Source organism: Trichosurus vulpecula, chromosome 4 (genome assembly GCF_011100635.1).
Source record: "Trichosurus vulpecula isolate mTriVul1 chromosome 4, mTriVul1.pri, whole genome shotgun sequence".
NCBI lineage: Eukaryota > Metazoa > Chordata > Mammalia > Diprotodontia > Phalangeridae > Trichosurus > Trichosurus vulpecula.
This window is the reverse complement of record NC_050576.1, coordinates 226617035-226643391: the sequence shown is the minus strand read 5'-3', so window position 1 is coordinate 226643391 and position 26357 is coordinate 226617035. Positions and strand designations below refer to the sequence as shown.

The 26357-nt window shown below is 39.3% G+C and overlaps 1 protein-coding gene across 1 annotated transcript in view; it reads right to left on the bottom strand.

Annotated features, from left to right (window-relative positions):
- DNAH9 (dynein axonemal heavy chain 9) overlaps positions 1 to 26357 on the bottom strand; it is a 529624-nt gene that overhangs the window by 116387 nt on the left and 386880 nt on the right. The window contains exons 52-54 of the mRNA XM_036755666.1: positions 25302 to 25421; positions 15116 to 15304; positions 1319 to 1554 (exon numbers count right to left, since the gene is read on the bottom strand). Of these exons, the coding sequence (XP_036611561.1) occupies positions 1319 to 1554; positions 15116 to 15304; positions 25302 to 25421 (545 nt within the window). The remainder of the gene's footprint in view (positions 1 to 1318; positions 1555 to 15115; positions 15305 to 25301; positions 25422 to 26357) is intronic.

Below are 26357 nucleotides of genomic sequence, written 5' to 3'. Positions count from 1 at the left end.
GCTGGGTCCCCTTTCGGGCAGCTACCAGTCTACTCATAGGTTCTGTTTGTCCTTCATTTTTGAAGAGGACCGTGATATCAGGGAAATGATGACACGACTTGCAGTTGACTTTGATTTGAGTGAGGGAGGGCTGTGCAAGGTTCCCAGCCTCACTTTCTCCTCCAGAGCCATCTGGGTCCAGTAACCAGATATTCATCAGATGACTGGAGATGACCCAGGAATCAATAGGGGACCCTGGCCCTTTCAGGCTAAGGCCTTTGCATGTACTCACTTAGAGTGAGGTAACGCCCATTCAGTGAATAGGCCTTTTTAAGACGTAAGTCAAGGGATGGCCAGTGTAGCTGGACTGCATAATATATAGAGGGGAGTAAAGTGCAAGAAGACTAGAAAGATAGTAAGGGGCCAAGTCATGAAAGTTTTAAAATGACAAACAAGGAGAGTTTATCATGGAATTACTAAAGTCACTGGAACCCAGTGAATGGAGGATAAGGAAAAGAGAAGTGTGCGTGTGGGGTGGGGGGTGGGTGGGCATGAGTGCAACTGACATGGTTAGACTTGTGATTTAGAAAAATCAACTGAGAAGTGGGGAGTTGAGATTAGGAAACCAGCTACTGTAATAATCCTAGGTGAGGAGGACCTGAACTAGAGCTGTTTCTTTGTGAGTGGAGAGAAGGGAACACATATGAGAGACGCTATAACTTGTCAAGTTTGCTAGCACACATGGAGGAAATGATAGAAGATAGGCTGAAATGGTCTTGAATAGCAAAGAAATATGGACTTTACATAAGTAGGTTATGGGAAGTCACTGGAGGGTTTTGAGCAAATGAAAGGAACAAATCTGTGCATAGGGAGGAAAGGCTAAAGTTGGGAAGATCAGTTAGGAAGCTATTGCAGTACCCCACACAGATTGTAATAAGGGCCTGTATTAATGTGGTAGTAGTAGTGGCAAAAGAAAAGACATAAATTAGAAAGATATTGTAGAGGGTACACTTTCAAAACTTGGAACTGCTTGGGTGTGCTGGGCAGAGAGGGAAGAATTAAATAAACATCAAGGTTTCAATCACGGGAAATTGGCAGCGTCATTGACAAAGACAGGGACTTTAGAATTAGGAATCAGTTTGGGGTTAAGTGGGTTATGGAGACAAAGCTCCTGAGTTACAGGTGTCATCACCATCATTTCCAGATGGAAATGCGTATCAGGTAATTGTAAATGAGGTTTTGGAGCTCAGAAAGGACATTTCAGTAGGAAATGCAGATTTGGGAGTCATCTTCTTATGAGTGATTGTTGAAAATGGGAATTCCTTTGCCAAGCACCTACCCTTTCTGGCCAATCTGGGTGACTCGAAGGTCTTGATCATATTTCTTTTTGATCCATTTTACTCCTTGTAGTTGAGGGTCAACTATAAGTGGCCATCGTTCACAGTTCATAAGAATTGTAGCATTCTCTGTGGACATTCGGTCAGCAGGCAGACCCTCATTTTGCCAGGTGGCTATGTCTGCATCATCAGTTAGCATCTTTAGAGGATCCAGGCTGGAAGTGACTGGAATAGGCACCTGATAGAAAACATGAAAAATTGGAGAACAGTCAGTCACACTGGCATGTAGACAGACTTGGCAGGCTTTCTCATGAAGATTTAGCTTCATTAGAAAGCAGGTATCATATGTACAATGTAGAGTGTATTATAGTGTAATACCTTGGAGTAGGGAAGACCTGATCTTTGATACAACTAGCTTATGTGACTATGGGCAAGTCACTTAATCTCATGCTACTGAAAACAACTTTATATGATTAGAGAAGAAGAACTGCCAATCTGCATTGGTAGAAGAAATTCACACAGCAGTGTAATCAGAGATACAGATTTTTTTTTTTTTGGTTTTTGGCAGGGCAATTGGGGTTAAGTGACTTGCCCAAGGTCACACAGCTAGTAAATGTGTCAAGTGTCTGAGGTCGGATTTGAACTCAGGTCCTCCTGACTCCAGGGCCGGTGCTCTACTCACTGCACCACCTAGCTGCCCCAGATACAGATTTTTTTAAAGGCAAGAAAAAACTTTCTTAAATGGTGGTTATAGGACTCACAACCATATTTGTCTTTTTTGACCCATTTGGTCCAAAGATTGTAGCAGAAACACAACCTGTGTTTCCAAAGCACTTTGTTCTTTGGAGTTTCCAGGGATTCAGGAATCCACACACAAATAAAAGAAACCAGCATTACAAACTATGTGTATGGTTAAACTACATACACTTAGATACACAAACAAAAGCACATCAATGTTATTGACCTACAATGGCAAATATTTTTTCGTCTTCTCTTTCCCTATCCTTATCCTGTCCATCTTTGAAGAGCCAGTTCTAATACCAACTCATTTTGTCACTACTCTTCCACTCCACTTCAGCACATACAGAGACAGTCATAATGGTCATATTCTTGATCTTGCCTTCACCCACAATTTCCTTGTTCATGAAATCCAAAACCCCTTTATATGATCATAATATTTTATCATTCCATCTTTCTTTATGATTTACAATATGTCCTCAATGTGACTTACGTTCCTTTCACCTCTGTTTTTTTTTAAAGACCATCACCATTGCATTGACTACACCCTCTTCCCTCTCTCATCTTGACCCTTTGGTAAATAAATTTACTCTACATTTTCTTCTACTCTCAAGTTTCTTGCTCCCTTGTCCTATTGCTAATCATGTATTGCCAAATTCCAACCCTAGCTCTTTCCCACTGTAAACTTCATATGATGCTAAAGAGAGCTAGAGGAAATCACTAAACCATGCTGATTTAGTCCATTATAAATTTATTTTACATAATCTCAACAGGGCTCTCATTCTATTTTCTCCAAACCTTATCTTATTTCCTCAAGCTATCCATGGCTCTTCTTTCCCCACCCTACCCAGACAAAAATTTCATATGATATTTCACTAAAAAAATTGGGACCATTCATCATGAGCACCCCTCTTCCCTTCTTCTCATCTCACATCATTCAGACATCTTTTGCCACTATCCCTTCCTTCACTCCAATTTCACATGAAGTGGTGGCCTTCTTTTCTAAGCCAACTTCTTTACAAGCACTTTTGATACCACCTTTTCTTGACTACTGCAGATTGCCCCACTACCACCCTCTCATCTTTGATCACTCTCTACTAATTGGTCTCCTTCCCTGCAGTCTATAAGCACACCCATGCTTCCTCAATTCTTGAAAGCCCAAACAAACTCTTACTTGATCTTACCATCCCACTATTATCCTTTATCTCTCCTCTTCATCATGGTTAAGCTACTTGAGAAAGCTGTCTGTGCTCTATGCTTCCACTTCCTTTCCTCTTACTTTCTTTTAAATCCTCTGCAATCTTTCTTCTGATCTCATCATTCAAATGGCCCTCTCCAAAGCTACCAATGATTCAACCATAATTTCCAAAGCTAATGGCCTTTTCTTAATCCTCATCCTCCTTTTGTAGCATTTGGCACTGATGATCACTTTCTGGATATTCTCTCTAGTTTTTTTTTTGATAGACTGCTCTTTCCCGGTTTTCCTCCTATCTATCCACCTGATTTTTTCCAGTTTCCTTTTTGGTTCTTCATCCATATCATGGCCACTAACTCTGGGTGTACCTCAAGGCTCTGTTCTGGGCTTCATCTCTTCTCCCCCCATGCTAGCTCCATCTATACAGATGAGTCCAAAATCTATATATCCAACCAGTCTACAAGTATTCATCAAGTACTTAATACATGCTAGGCACATTTCTCTCTGAGCTTTACTTCTGACTCCCTGGACTTCTTTCTCCAACATTTCTTAACAGACTGCTTCCCAATCACATTGTCAACCTGGAAGATGCTTTCATGACCATGATCAAGCAGTCTTCTCATCCTAGAATATCCTTCTGTTCCCTGTGGCCTTTTCACCCTGGAAAATTTCCTTTACCCCTATGGTTTCTTCCTTGGATTGGTCAGGTCTTTCCAGAACCTCCATTTTAAGGAAGGGCCCGGGTCAGCCATGTTTAATTCATTCATTTCCAGGCTGGGCTCCTGACTCTCTAAACTTCTTTCTCTTCCATGCCCCCTTATGGATACCTTCTCCCTGCTCCCTTCAGCTTCTTTTTCTGTATTTTCTTCCCTCATTATAATGTAAGCTCCTTGACAATTGTAACTGTCTTTCTTTTTTGTTTCTATTTATATTCTCAAGCCTCACTCTCAAATTGGAATGTAGGTGTTACAGTGGATAGAGCACTGGGCCTGAAGTCAGGTAGACCTGAGTTCAAATTCAGTCTCTTAAGCTCTGTTTTCTTTAGTTTCCTCAACTGTAAAATGGGTATGATAATAGTGTCCCACCATTCACTCCTACACATGTGCTGTTTAATGAAGGTGGAGAAAATCATGTAACTGTTCTGCCTGGGTCCACTACAAATTTGTGTTATATAACCTCAACTGGGCCTCACTGGGGCTAGGCAATACAAGTATACTACCCTTAACAACTCACTGTCCCACTCTCCACAGTGGCTCTTCCAAACCTTTGCATACTTCCTCAGACCTCTCATGGCTCCACCTCTCTGACTCTCTCAGCCGGACTATATTTTATACAGCTGAGGCCACTTGCATGAGCTCCTTCTCCCGTCTTCCTCATCTGCTATCATTCAGTACCTTTTGACACTTTCTCCTCATTTCCCTCTGTCTCACATCATGAAGTGGCCTTATTCCTTACCAAGGCTAATCCCTCTTGTTCAAGTGATCTCATTGCCACTCTATCTCCTCCAATAGATTGTCCCCTCTATCATCCCCATTATTTCAATTACTTTCAATTTCTCTCCCTCCACTGGTTCATTCCCTATTGCCTGCAAACATACCTATGGATCCACCATCCTCAAAAAAATCCTACTTGATCCTTCCATTTCTGCTAACTATCATCCTATGTCTCTTCTGCCCTTTACTGCTAAACTCCTTAAAAAGGTTACATACAATAGGTCCCTCTACTTTCTCTCTTCTCACTCTCTTCTTAACACTTTATAATCTGGCCTCCAACCTGAAATTGCTCTCTCCAAAGTGACTAATGATCTCTTAGTTGCCAAGTCCATTGGTCTTTCCTCAATCCTCATTCTCCTTGAACTCTCTATAGCCTTTGATATAGCTGATCACTCTCTCTTCTCTAGGTTTTCAGGATGCCATTCTCTCTTGGTTTTCCTTCTACCTATCTGACAATTCCTTCTCTGTCTTCTTTGCTGGATCCTCCTCTAGATCATGTCCTCTAAACATAGGTGTCCCTCAAAGTTCTGTTCTGGGTCATCTTCTCTTCTCCTTCTATGTTATTTTACTTGGTGGTCTCATCAGTTCCCTTGGATTTAATTACTATCTCTGTGCTGATGATTCTCGAATTTACCTATTTTGCCCCAATCTCTCTACAGACTTCCAACTTTGCATCTCCAACTCCCTTTTAGACATCTCAAACTGCATGTCCAGTAGACATCATAAACTCAATATGTCCAAAACAGAATTCATGTACATTCCCCCTAAATCCTCTTCTCTTCTACACTCCCTTGTAGAAGGCAACACAACCTTCCAGTCTCTCAGGCTCACAATCTAGGAGTCATCCTGGATTCCTCACTATTTCATGTCCCATAACCAAGCAGCTGTCAAGGCCTCTTGATTTCACCTTTGCAACATCTGTCTGATATGCCCCCTTCTCTTTCTGACACTGTCATCCCTCTAGTGCAAGCCCTCATCACTTCACAATTGCAATAGCCTGCTGGTGGGTCTGCCTGCCTCAAGTCTTTCCTCACTCCACTCTGGTCCAATCACATCATTCTCCTATTCGATAAACTCCAGTGGTTCCCTATTACCTCTAGGATCAAATACAAAATTCTCTGTTTGACATTTAAAGCCTTCCATAACTTACTCCCCTCCTACCTTTCCAGTCTTCTTACACCTTACTCCCCAACTCTTGAATCCAGCGACACTGGCCTCCTGGTTCTTCCACTAACAAGATATTCCATCTGTTAACTTCAGGCATTCTCTCTGGCTGTCCCTGATACCTGGAATGTTCTCTCTTCTCTGCTTTGACTAGTGACCTCCCTGGCTTCCTTTAAACCCTATCTAAAATCCCACCTTCTACAGGTCCCCAACCCCTCTTAATTCCAGCACCTTCTTTCTGTTAATTATTTCCTATTTATCCTGTATATAGTTTACTTTGTATTAATTTGTTTGCTTCCTCACTAGATTGTAAACTTCTCAAAGGCAGGTACTGTCTTTTGCCTCTTTTTGTGTCACTAGCATTTTGCACAGTGCTTGGCACATGGCAGGTACTTAATAAAGGTTACTGATGAATTGATCTATCTTCCAAAGTTTTTGTGAGGATCAAATTGGATGATATTTATTCTTTTTTTTGGAGGGGGGAAGGCAATTGGGGTTAAGTGACTTGCCTAAGGTCACACAGCTAGTAAGTGTGTGGATGATATTTATCAAGTACTTGGCACAGTGCTTGGTACAGAATATGCCTTTAATGGATATCATCCCCTCCTTCCCCTCACCTTTTTCCAGTGCTGAATACAATGCCTGGAACATAGTAAGCCATTAATAAATGCTTGTTGATTTGACTTGACTAGGAGTCTAAGTGTAAAGAATGAAATAATACCTACTGGCAAGGAGCTTGCATTCTAATAAGGGAGAAAGGAAGTACATATAGAAATACAAGCAGCATAAATACAAAATTAATTAAATACAATAGGGAAAATTCAGGACAGGCTCATTCAAAAGATAATACTTGAACTGAATCTTAGAGGAAGAGAAGAACCATAAGGCAGAGGTAAGCTTCATTTTAAGCATGAGGGTTGGCCAGTATAGAGTGCCATGTGTGAATAAGTTAGAGAAGTCTAGCTGAGATGGATCACAAAGTATGGGAAAGGGAGTAATGTTCAATGAATCTGGAAATAAAGGTTAGGGCCATGTTGTGAATGACATTCATTGTTAAACAGAGGACTTTATATTTAATCCAAGAGACAACAGGAAACCATTGGAATGGACAGAAGTGGAATCACACGGTCAGTTCTATACTTAAGGAAAATTACTTTGGCAGCAAAGTGAAGAGTATAATGGAGGGGGGGAGATGTGAGTTAATGAGACTAGTTAGAAGGCTATTGCAATAATCTAGGTGAGAGACAATGAGCACGCAAATGAAGGTGCTGGTTGTGTTAGTGGAAAGAAGGGATTAGATAAAACAGATATTATGGAGGTAGAAAGACCAGGATTTGGCAACCAATTAGACTCTAAAATAATGCCAAGATTAGGACTGAAAGGATGATGGTGTCTTTGACAAAATTAGGGAATTTTGGTAGAGAAGAGGGTTTGGGGAGAAAAGATAATAAGTTAAGTTTTACACATGTTGAATTTAAGATCTTTCCAGAACCCATGTGGGACTGAAGCTCATGATAGAGACTGGGGCTTATAAGAAATGATTCATTTGGACCCCTACTCTATTCTAAATCAGTATTGATCAGCTTAATATTTTACATAAATCATATAGGGATAATAAGATAAGATAGGTTCTTATAGTAGGCCTTTATATTAGGCCTCAAACTTTAATGTAATGTTCATTACTTGTTTACCAGTTGTGAAGCTCATTTGCACAATCAAAAGAATGCTGACAATGATATTTCCATCCTGCTTTGCTTGAATATCATGTCCAAACTCAGCATGGGTGAGATGCCTTCATTCTTTGGAAAATCTCCCAACTTATTTTTGTAACTTTGTGTAGTAGCAATTTGGATTTGAAGATCTTTCCCACCTATTAATAGGCCATGTGACCTGCTTACATCACAGGAAGCCTAAGACATATGTGGTGGGAGGAACTTCCTGACAGGAAAATGAAGTTATGTCACAGGAAATGCTAAGAAAGAGAGAAAGATGTCATGGCTGCTAATGGCTGCCCTTGTGATTGTTAGAACTGAACAGGCTGACTTAACTGTACTGTGAGTTTGTTTTAGGGAAGACCCCAGCAGGGCATCAGAGAGGTTTCGGGATGGCGAGTCTCCAGGCTGTTACATGGTGTTTTAAGTTCCTTGCTGTTATGATAAAATGGGCTGATTAGCTGTGGGAACTGAACATTTGGTTATGGGACATGATTTTCTGGCGTCTGAATAAATATTATACTTCGTTTACATTCTTTATGGAGAGTCTCATACTTTGTGATATAGAACTACATAGGCATATTCACAATTATCATTGATGTTGTGCTTATCACCTTACTGTTTCACTTTGGACCACCCTTTTTTAAGCAACATAAGCAGGTAACCATCTTATGACCATTTTATGACCACTTAGCAGGGATGTCCCATGCTTCACCCAACCTTTGACTCCCCTGCTGATAAGTCATTTTTGGTCCTCAAGAGCAAGGCCTATCAACCAATGAGATTCTGTATCTTACCCTGCCTCTTTTGCATATTTGGGTATCAAACCATATAAAAACAAGATCCTGGGGATCAGGGGCACCTCAGATTGTAAGGAAGCTCTAAGGTCCACTTCATTAGAGGAGGCCATGGGCCCTTCAATAAAATGCTATTGTCTTGGAGCTCTGCCTCAGTGGTTTTTCTTGCAGAATGGACAATTTTGGATCCCCTAGGCTGAAAATGATCTGGGAAATTATAGTTGAGCCCAAGGGATCTGATGAGGAGAGAGAGAGAGAGAGAGAGAGAGAGAGAGAGAGAGAGAGAGAGGGAGAGAGAGAGAGAATAAAACTAAAAGAGTCTAGAGCAGAACTTTGAGGAACATGTACAGTTATGGGGTATGATGTGAATGATGAGCCAGTAAATGAGATGGAAAAAGCAGTCAGACAGTTAATAAAAACCCATGAGAAAGTGGTGTCATAAAAACTCAGAGAGAAGAGAGTATATGAGAGGTAAGGGTGGTCAACATTGTTAGATGCAGCAGTTAGGTTGAGAAGGATAAAGACTGAGGAAAGCCTGGAAATGAAGTGATCATTGTTAACTTTGGAGAGAACAATTTGGTGAGTGATAAGGTAGAAAGCCTTGTTGTAAAGGGTTAAGGAGTGAGAGGAGAGGAACTAGAGGCAGCTATGGTAGACAATTTTTTTTCAAGGAGTTTATCCAGCATTAGTCTCTCTTCCAAGTTCCAGTCACATAACATCAACTGCCTTTTGGACATTTTGAACTGAATGTCGAGTAGGTATCTCAAACTCGGTATGTCCAAAATCAGAAATCATTATTTGGTGCCCCTGCAGGCCTCTCCCCACCCCCAACCTCAACTTTCCCTATTACTGTAAAGAACACCTCTAGTCTTCCACAGTAACCCAGGCCTGGAACCTTGCTGTCATCCTTGACTCTTCACATTTACCACACATATTTAATCTGATGAGAGGCCTTGCCATTCCAACCTTCCTAACATTTCTTATATATGTCTCTTCTTTACTCACATAGTAGCAATTCTCCTTGAGGGCCTTATCACCTGTCACTTGGACTATTGCATTCTAACTGAATTTCCTGTCTCAGGTCCTTCCTACTTTAATCAATATCCCACTCAACTTCCATGGGAATTTTTATATATTGCAGGTCTGATCATATCACTCTCCTGATTAATGAATTCCAGTGACTCCCTATAAGCTACATTAGGTCTGTCCAAAATGCCGCCTGTGGGCCACACACAGCTGGCAGTGTTATTTATGCGGCCCACTTACAAGCATAGAAATTTACCTAACTCTGAGCTCTCACTAAAATGGCAAATCAAAATATATTGTCTATTGTTTCAATAAAAATCTAAGGTTGGACAGCCCTGAACTACATGATCAAATATAAACTCCTCTGTTGGACACTTACTGCTTTTATGACTTGGCCCCTTCCAATCTTCCTGTAATGGCAAGCAGGGTGGGACTTTTTTGTCATCTTTTGTTTTGCAGCACTTCTCAGCACTAAGGCAATCAAGTGCTTTTTAGTCTTGCTTTTGTTTGAATCGAGTCATGGATTGGAACCAATATATATGATATGGTGCTAGTGATTAAAGATCTTTTCTACATCCTTTTGCTAAGTAGGTGCTAAACCCCAGGGCCCTAAACAGGGTATATATGCTCTGAGGTAAGCATTTTGCTTTTGGGGCTTACTCACTGGAAAAGTGTGTATGTGGAGACTCTGGGTAACCATTAAGGAGCCTCCCCCTGCACTGGCTTTGAAAACCCAGATGTTGGTGCTTCTCTCTCTGGTAACTATGTATGTATGGCTATGGTCATACAGGAGCCTGTCTGTTGATTTGTGTTATTTTGCTCTGTTTATAATTTCTGCTTGTGTTTTCTCTGAAGTTCAAGGTGCTGACTTTTCTCCCTGAACTAAGTGAATGATATATGTATGTTTAATTAAAGTGAGATTGTAAACCCCTTAAAGTTGCTTTCCTTAGAAAAGCAGATCAAAGAAACTGTGCTAGTGGCCCTCCTGTGTGCCAGTGTTATTGGTCTTACACCCCCACTGCAGCTGCTAGCTACATTGTTGTTACACTTCCCAATCTTTGTATACATACTTTGTATACATACTTCTTGGGCCAGCTAGGTGGTGAAGTGGAGAGAGTGCTGGGCCAGGACTGGCCTCAGACACTTAACAGCTGTGTGACCTTGGACAAGTCACTTAACCCTGTTTACCTCAGTTTCTTCATATGTAAAATAAGCTGGAGAAGGAAATGGCAAACATTCCAGTATCTTTGCCAAGAAAACTCCAAATGGGGTCACAAAGAGTCAGATGAGACTGAACAACACATACATACTCTCTTCTACATACTCAGTGATCCCACAAGACTAGCTTTTTTGTTGTTCCTTGAACAGAAGACTCTAGCTCCAGATTCTGTGCCTTTTCACTGGTCTTATTGACTAAAATGTTCTTCCTTCTCACATCATTTTCCTCTATTCTCTGCCTTTCTTTAATATTCATTTCAAGTCCCACCTTCTTCAGGAGGCCTTTCCAGGTGTCCCAGCTGCTAGTATCTTCTCCTCTGATTACCTTTCAAATTCTCCATATATATCTTGTATGTACCCAGTCATTTATCCCCCATTAGAATATAAGCTCCTTGAAAGTGGGAACTGTTTTTGCCTTTCTTTGTACTCATGGCAGTTAGAATAGTGCCTGGCATAAATGCTTCTTGACTGATTGACTAACTACTCAGCTCATACAGCCTACCTTCCTTAACTCCTTTTGCATTTATTTTCTGTTCTGCAAAAGGAGATCCTTCATTCAAATAAAAGCAAATCCCGAGTTTGTAAGTGTACTATACATAGAAATGTCTCATATGTATGAAAAATATATTGCTTCCCCTTCTCTTCTCTACTCCTCCAGAGGCTGCTTCATGGTAAAAACTACACTACTCGAATCAAGGGCCACTCACTTTGGAGAGCAACCAAGCTGTTGTGAGCTGATAGTACCGCTTGGTGACTCAAAGCTGAGAGTATGATTCAATATCTCTTCCTTATCATCTCTTTTTTCCCCTCTTACATCCTTTTCTTCAGTCACTGCTTTGCTTCTTTTTCCTCCTCAATATTTTATTGCTCAAAGCAATCAAATCCACCTCAGGCTATCATTTTTCATGAATGCACACGCATCTGCCAATACCTCAAACTTCCTTTCTCTTTCTTCTTGTCTTTACAATTCCTACCTAGTTAGCTCTAGAAAGCCTCTTTCTTATTTTATGCTTCCTCTCCATTTGTTATCCAAAAAAGCTACTTTATTTATGGTTTATAAATATGAAAAATAATACTTCCATGAAGAATAGGTCATAAATTTTCAGCTGAAGCTAAATATGATAGAACTAATACCATGAAAATAATAAATATAAAAAAGAAAATATAGAAAGACCTATGTGAAGTGATGCAGAGCAATATTAGCAGAATCAGAAATGTATTCTCATTGACTGCTATTATATTTCAAAAAAAAAGGAAAGAAAAGAAGAAGCAAAAGGGAAAACGGGAAACTTTGGGCAAGTCTGAAAGGAGACACAGAACAAAAGCATTTTCTTTGTTAATTGATTTTCTTATGGTTTACTAAAGGCTAAGGGTTTTGGGGAAGATTGTGCCATTGTTTTATAAGTTTATTTGATTGTTTTTGTCGATGGCTAATACGTTTATAATCTTAAAGAATTAAGAAATTACATAATCTTCAGCATTTAGCAAGGTAGAATAAAATGAATGAATAAATATTCAAAAAAATGTTCTATGTCCTCCAGGTCTACCAAACTCTATTATTCTGGGCCTCCCCTTTATTCCCTTCCCTTTCCCTCTTTCTCTCTCTGTTTCCCTTCCTATACATTTGCATGTAAATATACAATGCGTAAGGGATAGCTAAGTGGTGCAGAGGATAGAGTGCTGGGCTTGGAGTCAGCAAGACTCATCTTCCTGAGTTGAAATCTGGCCGCAGACAATTACTAGCTGTTTGACAGCTGGCAAGTAACCTAACCCTGTTTGCCTCGATTTCTTCATCTGTACTGGAGAAGGAAATGGTAAACTGCTCTAGTATCTGTGCCAAGGAAAACCCAAATGAGGTCATGAAGAGTTGGACACAACTGAAAAATGAGTGAACAACAAAAAATTACAATGTATATACAGTTTTGGTTCTGTTTGTTTCAATTTGACATTCAAATGAATAAAAGTATATTCATTATATTCTTATTTTGTTTAATTATTAGCATTGAAATAATGTTAAATAGTGTAGTGGATGCAGCACTAGGCTTAGAATCAGGAAGACCTGGCTCTAAGTCTTGTCTCAAATACTGTGTTGCCCTGGACAAGTTACTTAACCTTTCAGTTTTCTCATCTACGAAATTAAAGGCTTGTACTTTGTAGCTTCTATGTTTCCTTCCATATCTAAATCTATGCTATCATGATCCTCTGAACGCTTGTGATCAGGAATCATATGTTTTACTTCTTTTGTGCTTTCCACATATTGATTGATTCCAGCTCCTATTCATTTTTTCTCTTAATTTTTTTCTTTTGTTATGGATTTGACAAACATGAACCTTTTGATTTGCAAAGAACAGAAAATGAGAATTGTATATGAAGCCATGAATCTCTGTTTTCAATTTTAAAATAGTTTTGAAGAGGACCATGGCATCAGGGAAATGATGACATGACTCACAGTTGACTTTGATTTGAGTGAGGGAGAGCTGTGCAAGGTCACCAGCCTCACTTTCTCCCCCAGAGCCATCTGGATTCAGTGACCAGATATTCATCAGCATGATTGGAGATGACCCAGGATGCAATGGGAGACCCTGGCCCTTTTAGGCTATGGCTTTTTAAAAATATACATACAACTTAGCATGGTAGCACCAACACTGTCCTGCCAATCTCTGTTCCTTTCTGAACATCATCCTGCTTTCTTTTGTATATTTTTTTAAATGTTTCATTGACACCTTCCTTTTTCTTGTCTTTTTTGGTATCTCTATCACTTCCCCTCATTCCACACTACTTTTCTCTAGCATAAACAAAACAAAAAACGCTTCCACAAACAGTAAAAGGGAGGGAAGGAAACAATCATTTATATAGTGCCTTCTATGTGCCAGACACTGTACTAAGCACTTCTTATAAACACCGTCTCATTTGATCCTCACAATAACCCTGGGAATTAGATGCTATTATTATCTCCATTTTACAGTTAAGAAACTTGAGGAAAAAAGAGGTTAAGTGACTTGCCCATGGTCATACAGCTAGTAACTGTCAAGAGGCTGGATTTGAACTCAGGTCTGACCTGATTTCAGGACAGCACTCTATCAACTACGTCACCAGCTGTCTCTCCCTTGTAGCAATGAGCATACTGAAGCAAAACAAAATTACACCTTGGCCATGTCTGAGAATGTATATTGTGTACCTACAGACCATTCCTTCTTTGCCAAGAGGTAGGAAGAATGCTTTATTCATTCATTTTCTGGTGTCTTGAATGATCATCAGATGCTATTGGTTTAATGGTGTTATAGTAAAATCAGGATATGCTGTAACTTTAGGCTCAGTTCACTCTAGGTCATTGAGATCTGGATCTCCTTTTTTCAAGGTAAGGAATCAAAACTGTCTAAATTTATTGTACCCTTGATGGGAGGGAATAGGGACCAAATGACAGTCATACTCAGGAGACAAAGTAGCCATCCAATTCAAGGGTACATATCTTATCACTCCAGTGTAGCAAACAATCTGGAACAAAAAACTCAGAGAATTTAAAGAGAAAAGTATCACTAAACATGAAATTCTTCATTGTAGGAATTCTATTTTATGAGACATCAGCTTTAGGACTCAGTGGACAATCTAGATCAATAGTTTCCCCCCTTTTTTCTGGGCTAAGAAAGGAATTTTCTAAATACCAAAATATTTTAAAAATTAATTTATTTTTAGTTTTCAACATTCATTTCCATAAGATTTTGAGTTCCACATTTTCTCCTCATCTCTCCCCTCCCCCCTCCACCAAGATGGCATGCATTCTGCTTACCCCTTCCTCCAGTCTACCCTCCCTTCTATCACCCCACCCTGCCTCTCTTATCTCCTTCCCTCCTACTTTCTTGTAGGGCAAGATAGATTTCTTTACCCCAATGCCTGTATATCTTATTTCCCAGTAGCATGTAAAAACCATTTTTAACATTTGTTTTTAAAGTTCCAAATTCTCTGCCTTCTTCCCTCCTCACTCACCTTCATTGAGAAGGTAAGCAATTCAATATAAGTTATACATGTGCACTTATGCAAAACACTTAAAAAGAGAATTCTTAAGCTCAAGGACTGTCAAGAGTTTAGGGAGGGGGCACATCTTTAACACTTGTAGTCAGTAGGCACCCTAATGGGGACGGGGAAGGTGGGGAGAAACTGGAAGAATGTTTTACCAATGATTCCTACTCTCCCTTTCTCCCTTATTCATGATCTCCAAATGCTATTTAAATGGGAGTTAAAATAAACAAGAGTATTTACTATCATTGTTGCTAGTACCACTAGTCAGAAATGCTGGAATAAATAGCAAACACAATAATATTCTTGCTGTGGGAAGGTCACTTAGCCTTTTGAACCTCCAGCTTCTCTAGCATGGAAAAGGGAATACCACTATTTATCTCTTCCTAGTTTCACAAATCTGAGTTGTGATCATCAATCAATTATTTATTCTGTTCCTTACTTTTAACTGATTCAGGTAGGGTCTCCAGTTACTATCCATAAGGCTTTGACGGTATTTCTTGGTAAAGTATCCCAGGTAAGAAATGAAAGCTGTAATCAGCAAAATGTCTCCACATAATGTACTCTTTTGTTGTCTGAAGTCCTTGATAGCTTCTGCCCACCTTACATTTTCAGAGGCAAGACCTCCAACCTAAAGTTTTAAAGATTGAAAAGGAGAAAATACTTTAATACTGTGTTTTACACACAATGACTTTGGTCATATAGAACACTGACTATAAAGAACATTTTTGAAACGGGAAAAATCTTATCTGCTTAAGTTATCTTTTCCCCCACCCCCATTCACTGTGAACTTGTGCTCTATGATTTTTGGTTCTATGCACAATTCAATGTGACATACTCTTTCTCCTTTTAGGAAAGGATTCCATAGACAGACTTACTTCCATGAAAGGACCTGGCTGTCCATTCTAAAGATGTGGGGTTAACTAGTGTATCTGAGGTTTTGGGGTTAACTCACATTTATCTCTTTCTCAAATTATGAAATGTTGGTGCTAGAATCAGAAGTGTGCTGGAGCCAGATCATATTGGCTTGAGAAAGCCAATTGTTAAATTTTCAGTGCGAGCATTTACACTTCAGAAATCAGCAAATCATACAAACCAGGGCTTGATTTATTGTTTTGTGAACTGTCTAGACTTGAGAAAGTGATGGAGAAAATCTTAATAATGCAGATTAAACTTAAAAGTGTGTGTGGGTACATTTTTTCCCCTCATAGACAGTTACTACACATTTATCAGCCCACTCTTGGCTGGAAGGGACCTTAGAGATCAATTCCCTAATTTTACAGAGGAGGGCACTACAGTTCAGAAATTTAAAGGAAATTGCCCAAAGTCATGTGATTAGTTAGTAGGAAAGATGGGACCAGAACTCAGGTCTTTAATTCCAGTCCAGTGCTCTCTACACTGTACCGTGGTGACTCACTAATAGACCACTACACAAAGCCCTCTAGTCAGTGAAGTTAGAATGCTATTCCTTACTTAGAATTGAACAGAGATTTAAAGAGAACATGACAGCTAGGATTTTGGTATTTAGTTTTTCTTCTCCCCAAGATTTGATTCCCCATCAATTCCTTTTTCAGTATGAATGGGTGATGTCAAAACCACTTACTCATTTAAAAGAAATATTGTATTTGTTTTAATCATCTAAGTTCCACTTTCTTACCCATCCTGGCCCCTAATTAGAAAACAAGGAACACAAAAACAAATTGCAAACTTATAAACATATATCAAAACAAATTTTCACATTGGCCTCTTCCAAAAAAAAATTTGTCTTATTCTGCATTTTGAGTCTTTCACCTCTCTATCAGAAGGTGGCAGCATGCTTCATCAGTCATCTGGGATCCTGGTTGATCATCATGTTGATAAGAGTTTAGTGCAATAGCATTTCATCATATTTATATACTATAACTTGTTCATACTTTCCTCAATTTATGGGCACCCCTCCGTATTCCTGTTCTTCGTTACCTTAAAAGGAGCTATACATATTTTTACATATCCTTAGAGTTTCTTTTATTTAGGACTATCTCTCCCTTAACCTACTCACTCTTCAATTCCTTTTTTCCCTTCTCCCCTTTCCCTCCTATTTCCATGTCAAGTGAAAAATGTATATATTTTTTGTGTGTATTCATCCTTCTTTTGACCAGTTCGGATAAGAGTGAGGTTCTAATGTCAGCCACTCCCCACCACCCCTTCCTCCTTGTTTGTACAGATATCTACTTGTGCCCCCTGATTTAATGAGATAACTTCCCCTAACCTTCCTTTCCCTTCTTCCCTAGTGTATCACTCTTCCCCTTCTCTTTCCATTTCCCCCCTTAAGATCATCATGACATAACAGAACCATTCCCAGACCTTGTCTAATTGTACTCCCTCTATGAACCCTCATGATGATAGGATTCAGAGAGGACTCCTATATCATCTCCCCATATTTGAATACTTTAACCTTGTTTAGTCCTTTGTTATTGTTCATTCATGTTTACTTTTTTTAGGTTTCTGTTCACTCCTGTGTTTGAAATTCAAAGTTTCTTCTTAGCTCTGGTCTTTTCACCAGGAATGTTTGGAAATCTTCTATTTCATTAAAGATTCATTTCCCCTGCTGTAACATTATACACAGTTTCCTGGGTAAGTTATTCTTTGCTGTAAGCTCATATCCTTTGTCTTCTGGAATAATATATTCCAAGTTCTCCATTCCTGTTTCATTGTTGTTGTTTGGTCACGTCCAACTCTCTGTGACCCTGTAGACCAGGACTGTCCAAAATATGGCCCATGGGACACATGTGGCCCTCAGTGCAATTTTATTTGGCCCACCTGTGGGTTTTAATTTTCGTGAGTGAGAAAATAAAATAATAATTTGCATGGAATGCATATTAGATTTTTTTTAAATTCCATCACTAAAAAATAATCTCATTGATGTTAATTTTCTTTGGTATTTTTAAGCAGTATTAGAGATGGAACACAAAGCATGGAATTTTCATTCCATCTGTGGGATGCATTCTGTCTGTATGATGCAGACTAGTCAGTATGCACCTACCTTTATACTGTTGTGCTGTCACTTTGTTGTTTTGTGTTTGCTTTCGCACTTCGCGCCTTTGTCTGTTGTATTGATGACACACGTTCCCCCACTTTCTATTAGTGAACTGTATTTTTTATTCTGGGTGCGGCCCTCAAATAATCATTTTATTTTAATGCGGCCCTAAGATCACCTAAGGTTGGACAGCCCTGCTGTAGACCATACTTATCTACAGGGTTTTCTTGGCAAAGCAACATTTTCTTCTCCAGTGGATTAAGGCAAACAGAGATTAAGTGACTTGCTCATGGTCACGCAGCTAAAAAGTGTCTGAGGATGTATTTAAACTTGTCTTCTTAACTCCAGGTTCAGTGCTCTATCCACTGAGCCACCTAGCTGCCTCCTAGGCACACAGGGTTAACTTGTTTCATGGTGGCTGCTAAATCATGTGCAATCCTGACCATGATACTCCTTGGTACTTGAATTCTTTTTCTTTGGCTGCTTGCGTATTTTCTCTTTGACTTGACAGCTTTTGATTTTGGCTATGATGTTCCCGGGAGTTTTCATTTTGGGATTTCTTTCAGTAGGGGACTGGTGGGTTCTTTTTCTTTCCACTTTGCTTTCTGGTTCTAAGATATCTGGGCAATATTATTTTAAGATTTCTTGAAATATGACATCGAGGCTCTTTTTTTTTCCAGTGATGGTATTTACATAGTCCAATGATTTTTGATTTTTTCTCCTTAATCTGTTTTCCAAGACAGTTGTTTTTGCTGTACCTTACACTTTCTTCAACTTTTTCAGCCTTTTGACTTTGTTTTAATATTTCTTGTTGCCTCATGAACTCTTTGGTTTTTATTTGGTCTCTTTTAATTTTCAGGGTGTTTATTGCTTTGGCAAGTTTTGTACCTCTTATGCCAAGCTGTTTATTCTCTTTTAAATACTTCCATAGCTTTCCATTTTCCATTTTTCCCTTAAGTACTCTCATTCCATTTATTAATAATATTTTTGACTCTTTTTTTTAAAGTCTTGCTTCTTCTCTTTCAGGAATTCTAGTTGAGTTTGTGTCTAAGCTTTGTTTTTCCCTGAGGCATTGCTTGTAGATGATTTGGAGTCATTCTCTTCTGTATTTGTGTCTTGAGTATCTCTGCCACCATAATAACTCATTACAGTGGGATTCTTTTTTTAATTTGCCCATTCTACTAACCTATTTCCTTACTTTGGACTTGATATTAGTGTTGGGCTCTTCCATGCTTCTGGAGGGAAGATCTGGGTTCATTCCTTAGCTCCTTTCTTTGGGGCTTTCTTGAATGCTGTGTTACTCTAGGCTCTCAGGGATAGACTGAGGACATGCAAGCTTTCAGGGCTCTCAGAATGGCCTGATCCAGGGTGAAGTCTGATTGCTGGCCTTCTGGTCTGAGTTCTCCTGATGTAGGTTTGAGTCTGAGCCAGAATAGAATGCGGCTTGATTGCTCCTCTCAGCCAGCCGGTTGGTTCAAAGTGACAGAATTTTGGTTATTTCTCTGCAAGATACCAGAAATGAAATCCTGCTATGAACTTGGGGTCTGAGCCACACTGCTGCTTCTGCTGACTTCTGAACTTCTTCTCTTCTTGGTATACTGTCAAAGGCCTTTCTAACTGGAACATTAGCCCTGGGCACAGGCCTCCTCCTCTGGAGGATCCTCCTACTTCAGCCCTCGATAGCGACCAAGAACTACATTGGGGGGAGGGGCAACAAAGTATCCAGTTGGCAACTGCCTCTGTTATGGTGTTCTGATGTAGGTCTGGAGGAATCTCAATATAATCTGGGACCTCCTCTTGCTCCAGTGTGTGACATCTCCCTGATGCTGGTAAGCACTCTACAAGTGTGCTCCTTCCCTGACCCTACCTCCAGTGTCCACAGACCTCCCTGTCTGTCTCCCTATATCAACCTGAGCTGGACAAATGATTCACTGTACTTTTCTGGATTTCTCCATGAGGATTTCATCTGGTACATTTTCTAGGTCTTTTTGGAGGAGTGTGTGGAAGGGAGCCTACTGCACTGATTCCTATCACTCCTCACTACTTATCTTGGCTTCACCCTCCCCCACCTACCCAATTTAGTCTGATAATACATTATCTAGCTAAGACCTTTTCTCAACCAATCAAAGAAAATTAGACTAAGTATGTCTTTGGAAGAAACTGATGGAGTAAAATGATGCCAGACAAAAGATTTATTTCAGTTGGCTATGGGATTTCATGTATATACCCTTTGGATTCTTTCTAAAATCACCAAATTATCTGGAATGGGAAGCAATTCAAGAAAATAGAATAAGAATGAAGCTCTAGCTAAAATTCCTGAGAAGAGCTGAGGGAGGGAAAGGATGCCTAGTTTTCTGCTTTAACCAGGTATCACTCTCATCCCCATCTGTCCCCTCTTTGACTAGAAGATCTTCTAGCTTTGAAGGGTGTGGAGGATGTTGGATTTCCCATTTTCCATCTTCCCATTTGTGTCCCAGACAATGTCCCTGAAATAATTGGTGACAAGGTCTGTATCACTGGGAGAACCACAAAACTTACGGCTCTACAAGGGGCCCAGCAAAGAGACTATACCATGCCTTAAGGATACTTCTTGAGCACCCCATAAATGGGAGAAAAGGACTTCCAGCAAGTCCTGGAGGACTGACTGAGCACACATTCCCCTAGACTCTGTATATATTTGAAGGAGAAGTGTGTCACAGACTCTTAGGGGGATGATTTGTACCTGTTGCTCTTAATGTGCCACTGGCTGACTAAACTGATTCTTAACTAATCATTCAGGGGAGAGAGTGTGTTGGTAAGCAAAATGGGCTCCTTAGCACTTAGTTCAACCAAATGCCCTTGAATAGTTGGCCTTTGTCTCCTTTGAGTAATTACTAGGTGCTAAGCCCCAGGCCCAAACCCCTATTAGGTGTGGAACCTATGTGGGTGTGGATTGGTGACTGGGGTGGGGCCTGAGGTGGGGCTGGCTAAGGGGAGGTGCTAACTCCAGAGCCATGCCCTATTAGGTGTTAACCTAACCCATGTGGATGTGAACCTCCCAGGGTCCTAAGGGGAGGGGCTAACTCAAAGAGCCAATCGTAGCAGCCCAAGTTCTGGTCATTCAGATGACGTTTGATGATGTCTGAAGCCCTATAAGAAGGGAGGACAGAGCCATTTGTGCAGGGCTCTCAAGATGGTGTTGATGAGGAGAATCTGGGCAGCTGTAGCTAAGGAGCCCTCCAGCTTGTAAACCCGGATGCTGAGACTTTGTTGAACTGTGGTAACTGTGTATTGGGATTTGAATCAGACAAGGTCTGTCTGTTGATGTTTGTAATTTGTTTGTAATTTGCTCTGAAGTTCAGGGTTCTGGCTTTTTCCCCTGAACTAAGTGAATGGTATTTGTGTGCTGAATTAAAGTAAGCTTGCCAACCCCTTAACCTTGCTTTCCTTGATTAAGCAGATCAGAAGAACCTGTGCTGTTGGCAGCTTTCTGGGTGCTGGCTGTGGGTGGATCTTACACCCCCACAGAAGCTGCTAGTTGGACTGTTGAAACAAAGAGAAGCACTGCAGTGGGGACTTGGGCTTATGACATCAGAGAAAGGTAACCACAACTCCCTACAGCCCTGATGTGAAGACGTAGTTAGACAAGCTCTGTAAACCCAACTTGTCAGTGAGAGTGGGAGCTGGGACAAGGATGCCCCAGAGTTTACAAGGACTATATGTCTATTCTCTCTGTGTTTTTTCTGACCACTCTAGTAATTTAAAATAGAAAACAAGAGGTATGGTATGAAAAATGAACCAGGAAATCAATTAATCAACCCACAAACATTTCTTAAGCACTTAACTATATGCCAGGCACTATGCTATGGATTTTGCTAAAGACAGAAATGAAATATTCCCTGCCCTTCAAGGAGCATACATTCTACTGGGAGAGACAACATGCATAAGGATAACTATTTATAAGGTATATACACATCACCTGTGAAGGCAAAGTTAGCTAAGAAATGCTCATTAATTAATTGATTATAGGATCAGCAGATCATAGACCTGGAGCTGGAAGGGACCTTAGGGATCATCATGTTGAATCTCTTGTTTTACAGATGAGGAAACAGAAGCTCATAGAAGTTAAATGACTTGTCCAGGGTCATCAACTAATAATAATTAGAATGACAACAACAACTAGCATTTCAATATTGCTTTAATGTGTGTAAAGCACTTTGTAAATATCATCTCTTTGGATCCTCATAACAATCCTGGGAAGTAGATGCTATTATTACCCCCATTTTAAAGACGAGGAAACTGAGGAAGAGAGCAGTTAAGCAACGAGCTTAGGAGCACACAGTTCCTAAGTGTCTGGGGCTGGATTCAAATGCAGGTCTTCCTAACTCCAAGTCCAGTGATTTATATCTACTAAGCCACTGTAATTGAATCTTTGTTATGCTGTTTACTTGATGCCAGTAGTAACAGAGAAAAGAATAACCTGGACAGGACATTTAAATTACTGAGGTTTCATAAACCTAACTTGAGTTTGCCAGTACAAACTGTCTGAAGGTTGGAGCCTTTAAATGAGATTACTAGAAGGCATTAATGAGTGATAAAGAGAATGATGTGCAGGATCAGATTTCCTCTGATACAGGAGCCAATAAGAAGCCCCAGGACGCATGCGGACCAAATGCTGTCACTCATTCTTTTCTCTGGGAGGCAACTAGTATTGGACTTGGAAAGAAAAAGAACCCTAGTGAAAGGAAAGGGGGTGAGTTTCTGGTTAGGGGAAGTATATACTCTTGAGGGAAGAATGAGGTAGAAAAAAAATATCTCCCCAAAGAGAGGGAAAGAGTGTCCCCTCCCCCCGCCCAGGGCTATGCTGGAGCCAGCTCAAATTGACGAGCTGATTATTAAATTTTCAGTGTGAACATTCACTCCTGAAAAATCTACAAATGCTACAAATTGGAGCTTTATTATTTTATTAATTTTTTAGACTTAAGAAAGTGATGGGGAAAATTTTAATAATTGAGATTAACTTAAAAGTCTCATGCATGCATTCCCCCTCACCCCGGAGTCCTGCCTTTAAATATTTACCAGCACATCTTGGGTGGAAGGTACCTCAAAATTGTCATCTATAGAGCCAACTGTATGACACAGTGCTGGGCTTGCAGTCAGGAAGATCTCATTTTAAAACCAGCCTCCAACGCTTACTGGTTGTGTTATTCTGGGCAAGTTACTTAACTTTTGCCTGCCTCAATTTTCTTATTTGTAAAATGGGTATAATAATGGGGTTATTGTGATGATTAAATGAGGTGCCCTGAGGTGAAGTGCTTAGCATAGTGCCTGATACATAACAGGTGCTTAATAAATGTTTATTCTCTTCCCTTCCTGCTTTACCATAGCTCTACCAGAATTCCCTCTACAGTAAACCTGACAAATATTCATCTAATCTTTACTTGAAGATTTTCATTGAAAAGGATAGCTTTAATTGTTAGTTTATCTTGGCACCAGAAATCTGTGACACCATAACTTTCACCCATCGATTTCATACCAGTTCTCAACAAAGTGCCTTGTTCAGCCTAGTTAATCCCTTTACCACAAGAGGTCAGTTAGTAAGCATTTATTAAGCACCTACCATGTGCTATGGAATGTGCTAAGCACTGGGAATATGAAAAGTAGCAAAAGACAGTCTGTGCCCTCAAGGAGCTCACAATCTAATGGGGAAGACCATAAGCAAACAAATATGTACAAACAAACTTTATACAGAGGCAAATCCCATCCACTAGTGCTCTCATCCACAGGTGACTTTGCAGTTAACTAATTTGTATTTATTCTCTTTATATTCATTTTTCATGTACACATATATACATGGATATGTATGTACATATATGTGCACACACATATATACCTGTTATTTCTCCCATTAGGATATAAATTACTTGCATGTAGAAACTGTTTTATTCATTTACTGTACTGTACAGTGATTGACACATAGTAGGCACTCAATAAATGCTTGTTGATTGACTGACTGATTTCTAACACTTGTTTGGCCAAGAACTCTTCCTTTATAGTTGTGAAAGATATCCCTTTTTCTTCTAATCTGCTAATTAGAACTTATTGTGATGTACTGTATGAAATATTAATCTATTGATTAATTTCTCCTAAATACTTTTGCAATTTTTCTAGAATTATTTGTCAAATAGTGAGTCCTTATTCAGGACTTTTGTGTCCTTAGGCTTATCAAACACTATGCGGTTACTTCTGGACATTATGTACCTAATATGTTCCACTGATTAATTTTGCTATTTTTTTAACCAGTACCAAATAGTTTCGATGACTATAGTTTTATAGTATAATTAAAGATCTGGTACCCTTCCTTTCTACTTTTTTCCTATTATTTCACTTGAGATTCTTTGACTGTTGGTTATTTGCTTTGTTTGACTATATATGTTTGCAATGAGTTTTATTTTTCTTGCTTTCTCAATGCAGGGGAAATGGAGGAGACAGGGAGGGAATCTAGAACTGAAAATAAAATAAAACTCGTATAATTCCAAAGCCCTTCTCTTCCTTGCCTTTAATTCCCAATACTCTTTTTCTTCATCCAAAAAAAAAGCTTGATGATCACTGCTCTTTATGATGGTAAACTGATTTGACTCATCTTTCCCCCTCCCCCAACTGAATTGTATAGCTATTTGTTATTGTACTGACACAAACATGAATGATTTTCTAGGTTTCGAATTTTCTAAAGCTCCTTCTTTTATCCAGTGCTTACCACCTCTCAGGTTCCTTTTCTATGAGTCACACGAGCTAAGGGGGATTGGGAAAGACTTCCTATAGAAGGTGGGGTTTTAGCTGGGACTTACTGGGATCCAAGAAAACAAGGGGGTTAAGATGGATACATGAGGGGACAGACAGTGAAAATGTCTGGAATCAGGAGATAGAGTACTTTGTTTAAAGAGCAGCAAGGAGGCCAGTGTCACTGGATCACAGAGTATGGTGGAGATTAAGAAGACTGGAAAGATTGGGGGGAGTAAGGGTTATGAAGGTCTTTGAATGGGAAAGAGCATTTTACATTTGATCTTGGAGGTGATAGGGAGTACTATCTCAGTACCTGCTTTGCTGTCCTACCTCTCAGGGATGCAGGTAAAATTTAACAACAGCTATGCAGTGCTTGACAAATTGTCAGTGTGTATCAATTATTTGTCAATACATACATACATATATATATATATATGTGTGTGTATATATATATATATGTGTGTGTGTATATATATATGTATATATATGTGTGTGTGTGTGTATATATATATATATATATATATATATATATATATATATATACACTAACCCATAGAAACTAGGGGAAAAAAGCCCGACATATACATAAGCCCAGATTACAAGTTAATATAGCTATAAAGGTCTAGGAGATCTAAGTTCCCCCACATTAACAAGGATCCATGTAATTAAAGCTAGATTTGAGTATTACTGTTCTTTCACTCAGTTTTTATAACAAACTTTTCTGTATTACAGCACATTTTAAAATATTCTCCAAAGCAAAAAATGTGTCATTTTGTGTTTATATATTTTGCATCTCTATGGTAATTGACAGGCTGTTCACATAATTAAAGTTCTTTCTGTTGAGACTCACCAGGCGATTTGCAAGTGAGATGGTACCTGTGGTCATTTCAGCTTCTTGCTGACATTTGAGTTTTTCTGCAGTTGCTATCTGAAACTTGGTTGTAAGTTTTGCCAAGTTTTCATTAAGGAGCTGTTGTGGAAGAAACAGAAAATATATAAGCAAGAAGTTCAAGTTCAAGCACAAATCAAAGTTGTTTGGGACACGTTACTACTTTTGTCCTAGTGTTGCGAGAAAAAGTAGCTCGTGGGTCTGAAAGTCAGGGACCAGAGAAAACTAGAGATTTTAGAAGAAAAGGAATGGAATCACACAGTGGCCAATCATTTTGTTTTTCACTAGAATGTCATTCTGGAGTGGGATTGAATGCTGATGTGCCTGGATGCATCAATGCCATATTCAAACCAGAATATGAACACTCAGTGATAGGGCAATCTGGATTAATTTCTGGAAAAGAGATGTTTTCTGTATTTGATCCTCATTAATTCTGGCACTTTAGAATTAACTCTACTTTTAAAAAATTTCTAACTAGGGAAACTTCTTGTTTTTAATATGAATATGTTTCAATATACCTCCAAAAACCAAAAGCAGCTTTTAAATTTGGAAAAGGATACACTGGCAGCCATAGCTCATCTTGGAAGTCTAGTCTCTGAAGACTAGAGGTTTAAGGCAGTATTATTATTAATTTGAGATTTAAACATGGTCAAAGATAAAAAACCAACAACAATACATCTTTAGGTTTATACTGATATGTGCATATTCCTATAGACCTTTACATGTATATTGACGAAACCTAACTTTAAATTGTCCAAAGAGCAAAGCAGGGATGAGGTTTGGGTTAGAGTCAACAAAGTGAAAACTAAAAAATAATCAAATGGTTATGGTGTCTCTATATCTGGTTCTATTTATGTTGTGCTACATCAATTTATATGTTTTCCCATGTTTCTCTGTCATGGTTTAATAATGTTCCATTATATTCATATTCCAGAGTTTACCTCACCATTCATTGGATCTCCACTTTGTTTGCAGTTCCTTGTTATCAAAAAACCTGCTGTTATGAATGTTTTGTTA